Genomic DNA, 15,389 nt, shown 5'->3' with positions numbered 1-15,389 from the left:
CATTGCAACTTGATGGGTTTTCATCACTGTAGTAGTTGTATGGGTCCAAATGTGGGGGCGGGTATGGGTATGGGTATGGATACGGCGGGTATGGTGGTGGCATGTAGTTGACAGAGGGTAGGGGTCGGGCATACATCATGGGTTGGAACCTCTCGTTACCCATTGCCCGTAGTTGGTTCATCATAGCCTGATAGCCACCATATATTGCTGCAGTACTTGGCCCAAGAAGGACCACGAGAGTGAGACCAGTAAATCAGAGTCATGGCATGCCAAGCGAAGGTGATGATCAAAATTGGCCAAAAAATGATTTCTTGAGTGAGAAAGGAACAAGTGACGTGGTGTTTTGATTATATATGAATGTCATTGTTGTCAAGAGCGACATTCATACGACATTCGTGAAATAAGATATGCCGCTATATTGCTAAAAAATTATAACTGAGTGTTATATAACTAATGAATTGTTGCAAAAGTGTCATATACAAAAAAAAAAAAAACACTTTTGATTTTGTCCCTTGATTGAAATAAGTGTAGGGGCCCACAAAACTTGATGATTGAACAAGAGAATGACACATCTACGATTGAAATGACTGAGATGTTTTTTATTGGAATCTCTATCACTTCAATTATGGAGTTGAAGAGACATTCAAAACGTATATCTAATTTATATTGGCCTAACAAGCTGACCAAATTGGTTGATCTAGTCTCGGTCTTTCAATGGGAGCAATATCCATATAGCCAACCACGCACTAGGTTTTGGCTCAACTTGCATTCCATCCAGGTGAGAAACTTTTGTGCACATGGGCTTGACAATCCGAGTTTAGACCCATATCAGATATTCAAAGAGTAAACTTGTATAATGTTATTCTCAGTTATAAAAAAATAGTCTTGGTCCTTTTAGTATGAAAAATATGAAATCTAAGTTTCATTCTCCATGTTAGAGCACTCGCATTAGAGCCTCTTAATGGATTCTTTATTTTACCTATTGAAATACAACTTCTTGATAATATAGATATCGAAATATGTATTTTTCATACTCTATTTAGCATATATTTTAGTATTAAATTTCAGCATATCAGTAATATAAAATTATGTGACGGTTTGATTTAATTTTTCATGATATTATTTGTGTTATTCAAAATGCTCTGACAAATTACATATAATATGCAATTAATAATACAACAGAAGCAGTCAATTATTAAATTATTCCATATTTTAAGAGATTTAGGGACATATTCAATAAAAGGACGTTTAAACACTAAAAAATAAATAAATAAATTTGATATTTAAAAAGTTAAACCAACTTTTTTTTTTCTTGCATAGAAAAGTTGCGAAGAGTGAATAGGATGATGTATTTGAAGTAGGACTGAAAAAGGTGACGTATTCCGATATTTGAGGGCTAAAAATATGCAATGTTACTCAAATGTTTTGTAGAAACAATTTAGAAATGCTACTTTTGAAAAACTACTTTTATGCTGCTTAAAATGCCACTTTCAAGACGAGTATATTGGATGTATTTGTCCTTAAAAAATTTATTTGTATACCATCAAACTACTACGTTTACACCGTCTACTCCAACCCTATAAATTTATATTAAAATTTTATAAGTTTACATCCAAAATTTAATTTAATGAACAAACCAAAATGCACTTTATTTGTAAAATATGAAGGAAAAAGAAGAAGATGTAAGCGTAGTTTGTTTGATGGTGTACAAATAAAAATTCTTAAAAAAATTGAACCTGGGGGGTCACGTCTGTTGGGCTCGTATGGTGATTATGGGCAATCGGACAGCGCAATTCCACGCTTGCAGCCTTGCAGCCAAGTGCACTTGGGTTCATTATTTTGGGCGGTAAGAGGCATCTATGGGCCTTTAGAAAGATGCCTATAGTCTGAGAGATTGGGGTTCATAACCAAAAATGTAGACAGAACTACAGAAGTGGTCCCAAAAAGACACTGAGACAGAACCAACGTAGAGAGGTCCAAATGGATTGTATCCCTACATTAAATTAAGCATAGAAGTAGTCATGCGGCACTTGCCGGCCCATCTGTCATGGTGCACTGCCGGTGAAGAAGTAGTCATGTTGCACTACTGGCCAAATAGTCGGCTTTTTCCCCCCTATATACTCCATCGTCTTGATTCTACACCAAACCCCGCTTTAAACAGTATATATATGTGGCAGTCATCCATAAAGCTTTTTGTAACCAAAGCCATCTCAAACTTGGACATAAATCCCTCACCATGGCCAAAACCATCTCAAAATTCCCTTATCTTTTCACAGTTCTCTTATACCTGACCATCGCTGCCTCTGCAAAACATGACCAATTCGGTACACTCTCTTCTCCATCAAAACTGGGCCTCAAGGGAGAAAAACTAAGTCATCTACAATTCTACTTCCATGACAGGGTCAGTGGAGAAACCCAACTGCAGCTAAAGTTGCTGAGGCAGCAATGACTACAACTTCGCCAACATTTTTTGGTACTATGATGGTGATTGACGACCCATTGACTGTAGGGCCTGATGAGAAGTCCGAAATGGTGGGAAGAGCACAAAGAATGTACGCCTCTGCCTCGCAAAACGAGGCGAGTTTGTTGATGGTGATGAATTTTTCTTTTATGGATGACAAGTACAATGGGAGTACACTCAGTGTGTTGGGGCGCAACACTCTGTTCTCTGCAGTGCGGGAGATGCCAATTCTTGGGGGGAGTGGGCTGTTTCGGTTCGCGCGAGACTATTCTGAGGCGAGAACTCACTACTTCAATACTACAACAGGGGATGCTATTGTGAAATTTGACGTCTATTATGTCTTCCATTATTGAGTTGTTTGTTTCTGTTCGTTTCTGTTATTTGAATTTCTTATTCTGGATATTGCTTTTGTATTTGTGTTTGTGAGACTAAAAGGATTGTCTAAAGATTATTCTTTATCTTATTAAGACTAAAAGAAATTAAATGTGATGTTTGTTTTTACTATTTTTGTCTACATTTATAAAAATCTAGACAAAAAGAAACGAGGCCGACTATCAAGGGTTTTAGGAGGAGTAGTGAGTTGAACATTGACATAGTCAAGTCTCGGTTTTTCACTAGTATTAATATCTTTGTAATAACGAGTTGAGTTTCGGCTCAAACTAAAATGTCATTAGGCGGAAAATTTATTTACACTTTAGTTTGATGGTCCAAGTTTATACTCGTATCGGATGTTAAAAGTATAAATTTGTATAGTTTCGTTTTCGATTATTAAAAAAACAAAAATATCGATCCTTTTAGTCCTTTTTTATAACCATCGGTCATTTTAGCCAGAAAAGTATGAAATCCAACTTTCATTCTTCATGTTAATACATAGCGAAATTATTTGGAGGGGCGAATTATTAAAGATGTTTTGACTTTGACTAGGTTAAAAGTTGGGCCTGGGTTAGGCGTGAATTGGGCATACGATGGCCCATCAATAAAAGGCCCACACTCCCTTCTCCTTCTCCATGGCAACTACAGAAACTGAACAACTTTCGATTCTACTTCCATGTGATAATTTGTCAGATGAAGAAATCCAACTGCTGTTCCCTGTTTCTGATGCCACCACCGCCAACTCTTCCTCCATTTGGGCCTATATTTAGCAACGCTGAGCGAGCGAGTGTGCTTGTGGTCGAGAGCGAGATGGGGACAAGAGAAGCGTACGAGCAGAAGCTACGGAGTGGTGATTTGTGCCACGATCCTACCATGAGCCCCGGTCTCGGATCCCCTCGCTGTCCTCGTTGTCTGTCTCTGTTAGACCCTAATTCTGTATGCAAATCAATATCTATTTCTTCAATGTGTATGTGTTCGTGTTTTTTTTCGAAGCTTAATACAATGGCTGACGATGATTCAAGGAAAGGGAGAGTGGACAATTACTTCCGTCTTACACGATGCCACTACCGTGGTCAAGACCTTGTTTTAAACACTAAACCCTTCTGTATACTCTGTTCTATTGAAAAGGCTTGTGTTGATGTTGCTGGCTTGAGAGTGTTGAAAACATTATTGGTGCAATATCTGCCTTTTGTTTATTGAGCGACGTTCATCTGTCGACTTTATAGAAGATTGGTGGACATGTCTAGATTGATAACTGGGTATAAGAAATTGGGAATGGCTTTTGGTTAGATTTCTATTGAATCAAAGTGGTTTTGGACGCCTGATGTCCCATCTGTCGTCTTGGACTCTTAATGCGCCCGCCAAGGAAATTGAGGATTCGATTTTCTGATCTAGCTTTGGGTCAAAATTTTTGTATTGAGGGCTCTTAAACTGATGGTTAGTTGCCGTTGTTGGTCTTGCTATGTATTCTTCAAGAATTTTCCTAAAAATTCGGTCACTAGGCTTTCTCTGTTTTTCTTCTGTCATTGCATGGACCTAAATTATGCTGGCGTGTATTGCTTGTGATCTTTTCTTGGGACGTGATTGTGTTTTTTTTTTTTTTTCCCTACCACCCTACTCATTTTTTCTGCTAAATAGGCTGTTTGTGGTTTTGGTGGAATGCTTAGTGCTATGCGTGGTATGAACACAGGTAAAATCAGATTCATTTGAGTTTGCATGATGTATATTTTTTTCATCACGTTTTATACACTTCTATGTTTTCCATATATAAAGTTCTAAGCACTATTCTATCTCAGGGATACCTTTCCTTCGAACTCGTTTGAAGGGACCAAAGTGGCTTCCTTTTGTAGTTGGGGTATCAGGTATGCCTCATATATTTTGCTAGTTGCTTGATCAGCCTTTGATCATACAGCCCCTTTATTTTATATTCTCAATTTCTATTTGGTATCACAAATATGTGTCAGTTGACATGTATGCACTATGCAGCATCACTTTGTAGACTGACACTGTTTGATTGTTTTCTGTATTTACAGCTGCCTCCACTCCTATTTTATTCAGGTGTCAGCACTGCATTCGGAGGTAAGAGTAAGATGTCAGCCCTGTTCACAATCTTTTGTATGATATTACTTTAAGCAATTGTAATAGGCCTTGATCTTGCTTTTGCTGATTACATATCGTCTTGCCGTACGTGCATGCTTTTGATAAACTTTATTCACATAGCTGTTGTCGTAGATGTAATATTGATTAGTTTTAGAATATCTCTATATTTATTTTCTTGAGTGAGTGTCGTGCAATTTAAATTCATTTAGTTACTCTTATTGTTCAGTGTGCTTATTTTCCTTCAATCATCAAAGTACATGGCGACTTCTAAGTAGAATATTTGTTTTTCTCTCAATTCAAGCGCCTTATTTCTGCAATCACCTTACTTCATTCTGCCTTGCAAAATTCTGTCACTTTTTCCCTTAATGTGCTTCTTTCTGCTTTAAGTTTGAAAAGAACTTGTGAACTTGCACAGGAATTTGGGGATTTTATTGATAATGCAATTTGTAGTAAATGCGAGTAACTGTGTTATCTCCAGTCACTTGCACTACTTGTGGATAGAAGATTGCGTTGTACAGTCCACTGGCCAGCCTGGTCTGCCCTGACATCCTTAAAAAAAGGGAGAAATGTTTGTTTTAAGCCTTTAGGATTTCTACATGTAGAGCGAGGCTTGGGTTTCACCTCCCCCTCTCATTCTCTCTGATAATGTTTGGATGGGCTCAATTTGCATGTATAATGTTTTCTTCTATTTCTCACATGATTTGGAGAAAGAGATTCTACTTGGTGTTTTTTAACTAAATTTATCTTATGTTCGTGTAGCAGACACAAATTGTTCGGGACAAAGTCACAAACCCTTGATGATTTCTCATATTCTTTTACTATATTATTATTTTTTATCTGCCTAGAAAATTAGGCTGCAGTGGGCAGTCCACTCCCCATCCTTCTTGGCCTTCTGCCTCGTGTCATTGGCAAAAGTCCAGATGAGCTTAGGCCAATCATTGTTGGCCCAACTCTAGTACTTCCCAGCCTGTCCATTTCCAATCCATGGTAATGATAGGACCTTTTTTCTGCATTGAGGTTGGTCTTTTATTTGTAAAATTTTTTTGGTCTGTTTGACAGACTTGGAGGAAATTTGGTGGATTTGCAGAATTAATGACTATTCTGGCTTGGAGAATATTCTCATGCACCTCCATTCTTAAGTTGCTTTAATTTGATTCTTATGAATTTGGTTATATAGTTCATGTTGGTTCTTAAGTGTGTCAATTTGTAGGCTATGCACTTCCAAAGTTTGCTCAACTCTCATTGACATCCTATTACGCTGCCTCAAGTGCCTCACATTATGGGATTTCTTTGCCCACTCGACATGTTGAAGATACTTACACTTCCCGGACTCAGAGAGAGAGGATCAGATAATTTCTTGCAGGTGCACCTACTGAAGAAATTTTTTCACTTTTTGAATTTGTAATGTGATATATCTGTGTGTTCTGATGCATGAGCTTGTAGATGTTCAGGCTCATAGTTTGTTGCCTTTAATATAGTTATATCATATATGTAGTTGTTGTCTAATATAAAGCTGTTGATACTGAAAATGATCATAATGTGAATGCTTCATGGTTGTATCATCAAGACGATTTTTGGCGCTTTTTCAAAGATGATTTTGGGCACCTACTTATTAATTGAATGATGTTTGATAATTGATAAATTAAGCACATCTAGGACATCTTTATTTTTCGACAGAGTGCATGCCACGTCTATTCATTACAGAACATTCAAGTACATTTCCTTATATCTACTAATAAATGCTGTGCATCGGTGTTATTTCTGTTTTTTTAGGATTTCAAAACGAGAGATACAAATGATACAGAGAGAAAAAACAAAATATTGACTGCCTTTCAGCAAAAAATTCTTATTAAGATTCATCCACGTGAAATAGATTGAGGAATTTGTTACAGTATCTGGACAGCCAAAGTTTGTGGAGAACCAAGCATCATTGTATTGGTCAAATTCAGTTTTTTTGTCCAAGGGGAATATGCTATTTTTGTTTCCACCTAACTCAACTAGTAAGTAGTCATTGGAATACTTTGCAAGATCCTCCCCTGAACTTTGCCTTTACAAAAGAATTCCAGCAATCAACTGTGAAGAGAGCTTGCGACTGGCGATCCAATATTCTGTATGCAGTATACTTTTTTTCCTTGGTAAGTCAGTATGCAGGTTGATCAAGGCGTGTTAAGAAGTTCGAGTAATTATTCGAGTTGTAATATTTATCATGGTGAAATTTAGGAAATCCTCTAGCCAGTAGAGTGGATTCTTCTGCCTGCTACTTGGATACATTCTTAAACCCCTTTTGCTTAGTAAGAGAGGCAATTAATTGAATATTGTTTGACAAGTGCGCTTGAAGTAGTTTTTTCTGGACAAATTGCAAGCAGAACTTTTGTCGACACTTTTTCTGGATTATCTAGCCTAGCTCTTAGCCACTTGGGGAACTATAAGTTTTCAAAGAACAAGGTCGAACATAACTAAGGAAGCATAGGCAAACAGGACCTAGGAATCTGAGCATATGGTCTATAACATGGGGTAAGAAAAGTTAACGTTGTTGGTGAAGTAGTAGCGCAGGTTAGGGTAATGGGGTTACTGTATATATAAACTGTCAACCTCGTTTGCAACTTTACAGGGGTGTGGGCCGATGTTTCTTAAATTCCACTGCTGTCTCTCCTACATATGTAAATGAAGTAATTGGTCCTTCCAATAATGATAGTGTTTGTGCTCTTTGCAAGTCTTTATTACCCTCTTTTATCGTATTGCTTATCACATGCCTCTTCTCAGATGCATTTTACTTGTGGGTCCCCAGATAGTTGGAATGATAACACCACCTTTGACGGTGTTCTTTGGAATGCACTTAGTTTTTATGAAAATATGACATTGTGTTATTGTGAAAATATTACACCTTTGACAGTGTCCTTTTGAACTTATATGGTTATTTAGTGGGAAACAATGCATTATAGTTCATTCTTGTTTGTCTCTGTAACAATGGAAACTTTTGTAGGGTTGAATTGTCTTTGTGCAAAGTTTAGGTTGTCCAAGCCAAAATGTTGCTTTGGAATTGAATTGTTGCTTGTTTTGAGTTGCAGGATTGCTAAGTTGTAATTTCTCTATGTACATGTGGTTCACAGCAACTTGTCATGCTGTACAAAGCCTCCATAAATGCTTCAACCTAATATTGCCTCATTGGTACTTGCAGATATGTAGTAAACTTTGTAGCTCCCTTGGTTGCTGTTTGCCCAAAATGATGGGTTACTAATCAGCATCCATTGTTGTAAGTACTCTTTTTCTTCTTTAATGTCACTCAAGCATTAAATTCCTTGTTTTCCCACCTAAGTGAAACAAGTGAATTTCTTCTTGGGACTTATAACAGTTGGGCTCAATAAAATCATACTGACCCACAAGACATAATTAGATAAGATGCTCTGGAAGAAGAGTTTCTGAATGTGGTTTGAGAACAACCCATACGCCTAACTGATGCTGAACTTGATACCTAAACTTGTCTATCTTTGGTTGCTCTGAGGTGACTAGGTAGAACTTTGAAGTTTGAACCTTTATAAACCTGTTAAAACATTTTAATTTAGGACATACTTTGAAATGGTATTTTGGGTTTGTTGGTGATGGGAATATGGGATACATTTAGTCTTGGTTAACATTTTTGTCTATTAATTCTTGATGCACAATCACTTTCCATTGTTTCATAGTAGAAGTTCTGCCCTTTATGGAAACCGTGTTTGAAGTGAGAATTATATGATTCTGTATCATCTGCCAAGGAAATGGAAACTTATTTGATGCTATGTATATTGTGTTTTTGTACAGTTATTTCCCAATGGAGAGGATATGAGAAGCACTAGCAAGTAAATGGCATTGTGTTTGTTCAAGCAAGATCTCTCTTGAAGGTAATTTCAGGAAGTACCAACTCATCTTCAAGCTTACTATTTCTTCAGTATATAGGATCTTCCACCCTTAAAATTTTCAACTAGAGATGGTTTCTCAGGGAGATTTTCTTCGAAAGGTTATTACAAATTAAATCTTCCCATTTGAGCACTTAAAATGGGTTGCATTGGGGGAGGTGTGTGAACTGTGAAGTAGGGATGACCATTGTTGATCATTATGCAGACATTACTTGTGTAGTACTCCTCTGGAGAAACAGAGTCTTAGTGTTACTTGGGCAGTGACATTGGTTGAATTTATAAACTTGGTTTGCTTGCAACTAGTTGCTTGTGGTGATCCACGTATTGGTAGACATTCAACTGATAGAGGAGAAGCTATTAATACTGTGGAATTACACACCAACTGGGGTATTACCTAGTGTTTAATTAAGTGTGCATTATCATCTAAAGCATACATACCTGTTATGCAGCTGCTACAGAGACAATAAACTAGAGAAGACAGAATAAACTGGAGAAGAGAAGGCTTCTTTTCTTTTGGTGACGGAGAATCCACCCAAGAGTATGCCTATCCTGTCAGAGACAGTATGTCCCAATATATGTCTCAGTTCAGTTGTGGATATAATCTCAAGCACGGAATAAAATCTGGGTACGTGCGCTTAACCTACACCTACCAAGATTCGCCCTGCCACCCAAGCTACTCCACGCGCCGGGGACTAGAGAAGACAAGGCTGCAGCTGCAGCACGTATAAACTATATGGCACAATCATTCTTACTTTAGACATGCATTGCCATCTTCTCTTGCCGGATCACTAATTCCAAGTACTACACTACACTCTCTCTCTTACTCATTTGCAGACTTGCATACTGAGGTACAAATAAAAGGTGAGTGAGAATAAAGATGGGCTGTCTAAGTACCCTGTACATCCATTACCTTTAAGTCTATCTACTATCAAAGGAGACACATCCTTTTCTGCTAGTCTTGTTTTGCCATTTAAAAGCATGAAAGTTTGTGGTACTACTACTGCAATTTTATACATACACACAAACACACACACACTAAGACTGACCCAGCATGCTATGTATACCTAGACCTACCTCAATGTATGTAACTTGTCATTTCTGTGTGACCCATTCATTTTTCTTAAATGGAGAAATAAACCATACAAGTTTGTAATTTTAACATTCGATATGGGTTTAAATTCCACCGGCATGTCCTTACGCACATAAATTTCACATCTGATGACAAGAAGTTGAGTGAAAGTCCAACACGTGGTCAGAAAGTTGTCAGAAAGTCGTGAACCATTCCTTTCATTGTACATAATCCTTAAAAGTAAAATTATTGTACATTTATCACTCCAAATAACTATATATATATGGTCCACCTGTGTACTGGCTAGGGGGCCGTAAGATCTCATCAGATGGGGGTTATAGATTTTACCTGCACGAACTCTCAATTACGGTTCATGTTTTTAACTTTTTAGACATCAGTGGCCTTGAAAGGGCCACTTCGCTGGATCCAAAGACTGGAGCTTCCACTTCAAATCTTTCACAAGATATGAGACATTGACATCATTCAAAGTTTGATTGGCACTTCTCATAATACACGCACAATAAACACTTTCATCCCACAAAATAAAAAATAATTATCTAAAACACAACATAATTATATGTGTATATATATATATATATTGTGTGTGTATTATCTAGTATGTATCTATATATATAGATATTTATATGTACGAATATAAATATCTAGTTATGTGATTCAATTATCACTTTCTCTCTGCATCGTATTCAGAACAGAATATCGTAATCAAACACACATACACCACACACGTGTGTATGCACTGACCATTGCCAGTTCGAGTATTTACTCCCTCGCGTGGACGACTCTCAATGAAAAGTGATCGGTCAGAACATGAGTTTTGCTCACTCATGCCGGTTCTTCAACGTAAAATAACAATTGGACCTTAAAGTGCTTATGAGGATTAAATTAACAGTTAGAAAAAAACACTCCAAACACTACAAACTAGTATTATCCGTTTTAAGCCGAAGGTCACAGGCTTTGTTCTTCTCGACCAGTACTTAATATCGGTACTTAATACAGAAAATGCCCTGATTGTATGAGAGGCAATGTACCTTTGTATATAAGCCACTCGATTGAATTATACCAATTCTATATGAGATTATAGTCTTAACACTAAATTATTGGATTTACACGAGAATTATGAAACAGAGACTTAAGCCAGGTGAATTAATGTTGTTCTTAAAATTGGCTCATTTTTGCAGTACACAGTAAGAGAAATTAATTAATTTCCAGCTCAAGAAATTAAAATATCTGGAATGCTGTGTAATTAATTATTATTATTATTATTATTACAGATGAAGATCCAGACTTACGTGGTCTTGCACGCTTGACTTAGCTTCCTTATACACAAACCGGCTTTGAGAGGTCGAGTCAGTTAGCGATGGCTTCAAATTCTCACCGGCAAACAACGGCAACGGATGCACTAAACGGTCACGATTAACCGAACCACTAACACTTTGAACGCTCGGAACCCTCCACAGGCCCAATGGACTCCCATTAATAGGCTGCAGCTGCGAGAACGAGCCGTAAGACCTATTATAGCTGCCGGTGGTGGTGGTGGTCTGGTTGTTCCATGAAGGATAAGACAAGGTTGGGCCGTGCCGGTAATTGACGAGGCCGTAAAGCCCGTCGGAGAAGGAGTTGCGGTGAACCATGGCGTGGGACTGGAGGTGAGCGCATTTCGCGTGTTGACGTTCCCTTTTGTGTGCGTTTTGGTGGCCGCCTAAGGCTTGGGAAGTAGGGAAGTTACGGCAACAATAATGGCACTCGAATCTTCGACCATTGTCGGAAGTAGCGTTGTTGTTGAGGTCGTTAGTGTTTTTTGCGGAGTCGGATTCGTTGTTGTTGGGTTCCGATTCGTTGGATCCGAATTCGAAGCCAAAGAGGCGGATGGGCTTGTCTTTCTGTGGTGGTGCAGGGCGGATGAAAGGTAGTTGAGAGAAGGATTCCACATTCAAGAAGTCATGAGTTTCTCTCTCATTGCTATTGTCCATGAAGTTTAACAAAAAAAAGAATTAGAGAGCAACAGAGAGAGAGAGAGTTGTGGAGGGTTAGGAGAAGGAGGAGAAGAATGAGAGAGAGACATAGATGGAGAGGGAGTGAGTTTATGTAATAGCCGGCCCCTTAGTGAATGTTGTCCGTTTTGAGTCAGCCTATACTAACCCGCAAGAATTTGTTGTTTTGTACCATTTGGTTCAGAAAACGCGTTCTCTAGATTAAGAAATTTGACATTATATTATGCACTTCACTTTCTCTTTGGATGACGTGGGATTTAAAATACTGAGTCCATTTGCGGCTCAATAACTCACCTAGTAACACCAAACTTGACACTGTAAAAGTTTGTAGCCCCGCCTATTTGACCCTGGTGCTACAATTCAGGGTACGATTGTATATGTGGGGATGTGGAGGTGGTGATGTGGGGCCATGGTGGGTTTGATCATCAGTGGACAATTTGTGGTTGGACCCATTTGAGAGTGACACAAATTCTGGTCAGACAAGATGAGAGTGGGTTTGGGTTTCTCAAACTACCATACCCCCTCTCCTGCTTTATTTGTTAGTTTGCCTTGTACACCTTTGATAATTTGTAGCAGTCCTAGCTAGTTAATTACCTTTGAATTAAGTACACCTTATGACTTATGAGCATTTTATTCGGATGGAGAAACTCTGCACTTTGACAGACTCTCCAATTCGTATTTAACGGTGTATAAATAATCCGACAGAGTGATGTGATATTGTTGAGTGATGTGGCATATCTCTCAAATTATTGAATGATATTCGAAATTCTAAGAAATTGCAGAGCTTCGGATCCGTCTTATTATCTATATTGTTGGGTTGATATGTGATGTTCAAGTAGTTTTAAGGTTGTAGTTGGACACACACATGAACCCCTTTTCAGACCATATATAACTGGTAGATGTGCATAAATCATATTGCTATCCTAACAGTTCAGTTAGGTATCAGTTCAAGGAGTAACATCTTAAGGGAGACTTGACAAATTGCGGAAAACCACGTATCAACAAACAAATTAATTAATTGATATCGTGATTACTCAGGAATATATAATTGACAAGTTATTTTACTCATGATGTGTGGGATTGATGTCAATTACTCTCTAATTAATTATGAAACTGCTTTTTACATTTACATAATATTGTTGGAAAGTAGGAGTTATATATATAATTAGTCACCACCACCATCATTAATATTTATTTGAAAATGCTAAGGATCTCAGTGTTTTTGTCTCAACTATCTAAAATGCTGATATGAACTCACATGATCCACGTGAAATCGTGAGACTCACATGCCCCACATAATTTATATGAAATCGTATACGTCCATCTCAACAATATTTGGGATGGTTGAGAAAAAAAAAACTGGGTTCGTAAGAGTGTTGTTAATTATTCCAACCATGTATGCATATGTTTTAAATATTAATAGTGAGTTTTGGTCCATTATTGGTCAACAGACTCAACACCTAACTCGTAAGTAAAATGTGAAAGAGTTAAAGAGATAAAGAACGTAACTGACCAGTGAAACTGTTATATATGTAATGTAATCTCTCTGTCTCTGTCTCTCTCTCCAGGACCAGGTTGTAGTCGTACTTGTAGTAGTTTGTTGGTTCTTTATAGCTGTGGGCTACCTGTTCTTAATTTAAACTTTGTTTGCAGGGATTCTGCATTGTGGTCCTCCACCGCTCTACGAATGTCGAATGCTAACTATATATGTATATATATATATATATATATATATATGTGTGTGTGTGTGTATTTATGTATGTTTAAACTGATAACTTAAACTTACAAGGACTGAACAGATAATTAGGGTTTAAAGTTTAAACGCATTGGCATCCATTGTTCATATTTTTATAATATACATTTTTATTTAATTATTCCACGTATACTATTAATGAATACATATATAGCATTAGCACATATATATGATCAAATAAAATAAAGGGGAAAAAAATTGTATGTGAAAATGATGAGCTCGATCCACTTGCATCACATACATACTTCTCAGGTAACAAACAGGCTTCAGCAGTGGGCGCCTGGGCAGAGACAGGTAGGATGTAGATAGACATTGTGGGAGCTTGGACGGGGATAGGTAGGATGTACGTAGACCTTACCTCCACATAATATGTAAAGAAATTACTTACAAGAATTGAACATGCGACATTTACGTTGTGTGAACCACTGCAACAAAGTTGCATCACATGTACTAAATATATAAACGTTCTAAGCAATCTTGCAAAGCTAAGCTATATCTACTAATTGAAAAGAAATAAAAGTATATTTTGTCATCTACAAAAAGAAATGAATTGAAAGGGAGGTCTGTTATCACACTCATCAACTGCACCTTTCCCTTCTTTCAATAACCGTATATGATAAGGCCAAATTTCTTTCCTTACTATTTGTTTGCAAAAGAAATTATTTCCACTCAGTATAAATTAATTTATTGATATTTATTTATATTCTATTATTTTGAGTTCTGCGTGTGTAGCTGCAGAGTATCATGGTTATACATACACACACACACATATATGTATAGTATTATCCCAGAAATGGTAATATAATGATAGTTTTTGGAGTCTTTTTTTTTCTGCAAAAAGTTAAAAACAGACTCTTCTATGCAATTATTCTCAATCCAACTCTCGCATTTGATAATAAATCTACCTTTGCATTGCCACACATAGATAAGTCGCTGTCTCCCTCTCTATCCCCCTCTCTCTCTTGATTTCTTTGGCTTTGTCATTAAGGAGAGATTTCTTAAACTAGTTATTGGTTCTGATGAGTCCCTCCTTTGTTGGCTTTAATGGAAGTATACTTTTGAGGAAGTACTAAGTTACTAACCAGCATCATCATAATCTCCATAAAAATGGGTCCCATGGCCCCAACCCAACCAAAATGCCCTGAGAAACCCATAGTTCCTATTTCCAAACCCTAGCCAGCCAACAACATTCTTGCGAAGTTGCGAATTAACTCCCTTTGTTTGCGATTAAAGTCATATTGTAGTATATATGACACACACACATATATTTATATATGTACATGTACATGTAGATGTGTAAATTAATATATGAGCGCAAATAGTGAAAAGATTAATATATGCATCGAATGTTGGTCCAGTTTGGAGGTGTAGGTTTTGGCTGGGTACATGATTTTTTGGATTCAGGCGCTCTACAATTCATTTGCAATTGTGAAATCTATAATTTGAATATAATGATTTGGAAGGTGGGTCACATCACCATTTTTTATTTTTTATTTTTTTAAATTTGTCTGATTTTTTCTACATCATTAGATATAAATTGTAGATTTTAAGAAATTGTGGAACCCTAAATCCGATTTTTTGTTGTTGCTGTAATTAACAAAAAAATAAATATGTGATGACCCTTCAGAAGGGCAAGTGCCGACTTCTTACATCAAATTTTCCAACAAAAGAGTCAACATCCATGGGAGCACTAATACTTCATTAGTAAATGAGGTTGTTGTTGGTCTGG

The 15,389-nt window shown here is 37.2% G+C and overlaps 2 protein-coding genes and 1 pseudogene across 2 annotated transcripts; 2 read left to right on the top strand and 1 right to left on the bottom strand.

Moving 5' to 3' along the window:
- Positions 1-2,236: 2,236 nt before the first annotated feature.
- LOC120011743 lies at positions 2,237-2,814 on the top strand (annotated as a pseudogene).
- Positions 2,815-3,454: 640 nt separating this feature from the next.
- Positions 3,455-6,575, top strand: LOC120013615. Its single transcript, XM_038865488.1, has 5 exons — positions 3,455-3,769; positions 4,472-4,523; positions 4,630-4,695; positions 4,867-4,912; positions 6,144-6,575. Exons 1-5 carry the CDS (start codon positions 3,527-3,529, stop codon positions 6,241-6,243), a joined length of 507 nt encoding a protein of 168 aa, XP_038721416.1. The 5' UTR covers positions 3,455-3,526; the 3' UTR covers positions 6,244-6,575.
- A 4,480-nt stretch (positions 6,576-11,055) lies between these two features.
- Positions 11,056-12,083, bottom strand: LOC120013774 (zinc finger protein 8-like). Its single transcript, XM_038865706.1, has one exon. The coding sequence runs from the start codon at positions 11,884-11,886 to the stop codon at positions 11,182-11,184; it is 705 nt and encodes a 234-aa protein (XP_038721634.1). The 5' UTR covers positions 11,887-12,083; the 3' UTR covers positions 11,056-11,181.
- Between the last annotated feature and the right edge of the window lie 3,306 nt (positions 12,084-15,389).

The sequence above is a fragment of the Tripterygium wilfordii genome, chromosome 13 (assembly GCF_013401445.1).
Source record: "Tripterygium wilfordii isolate XIE 37 chromosome 13, ASM1340144v1, whole genome shotgun sequence".
NCBI classification, from domain to species: Eukaryota; Viridiplantae; Streptophyta; class Magnoliopsida; order Celastrales; family Celastraceae; genus Tripterygium; species Tripterygium wilfordii.
Note: the sequence above shows the minus strand (reverse complement) of the source record. Positions and strands in the feature narration are given on the sequence as shown.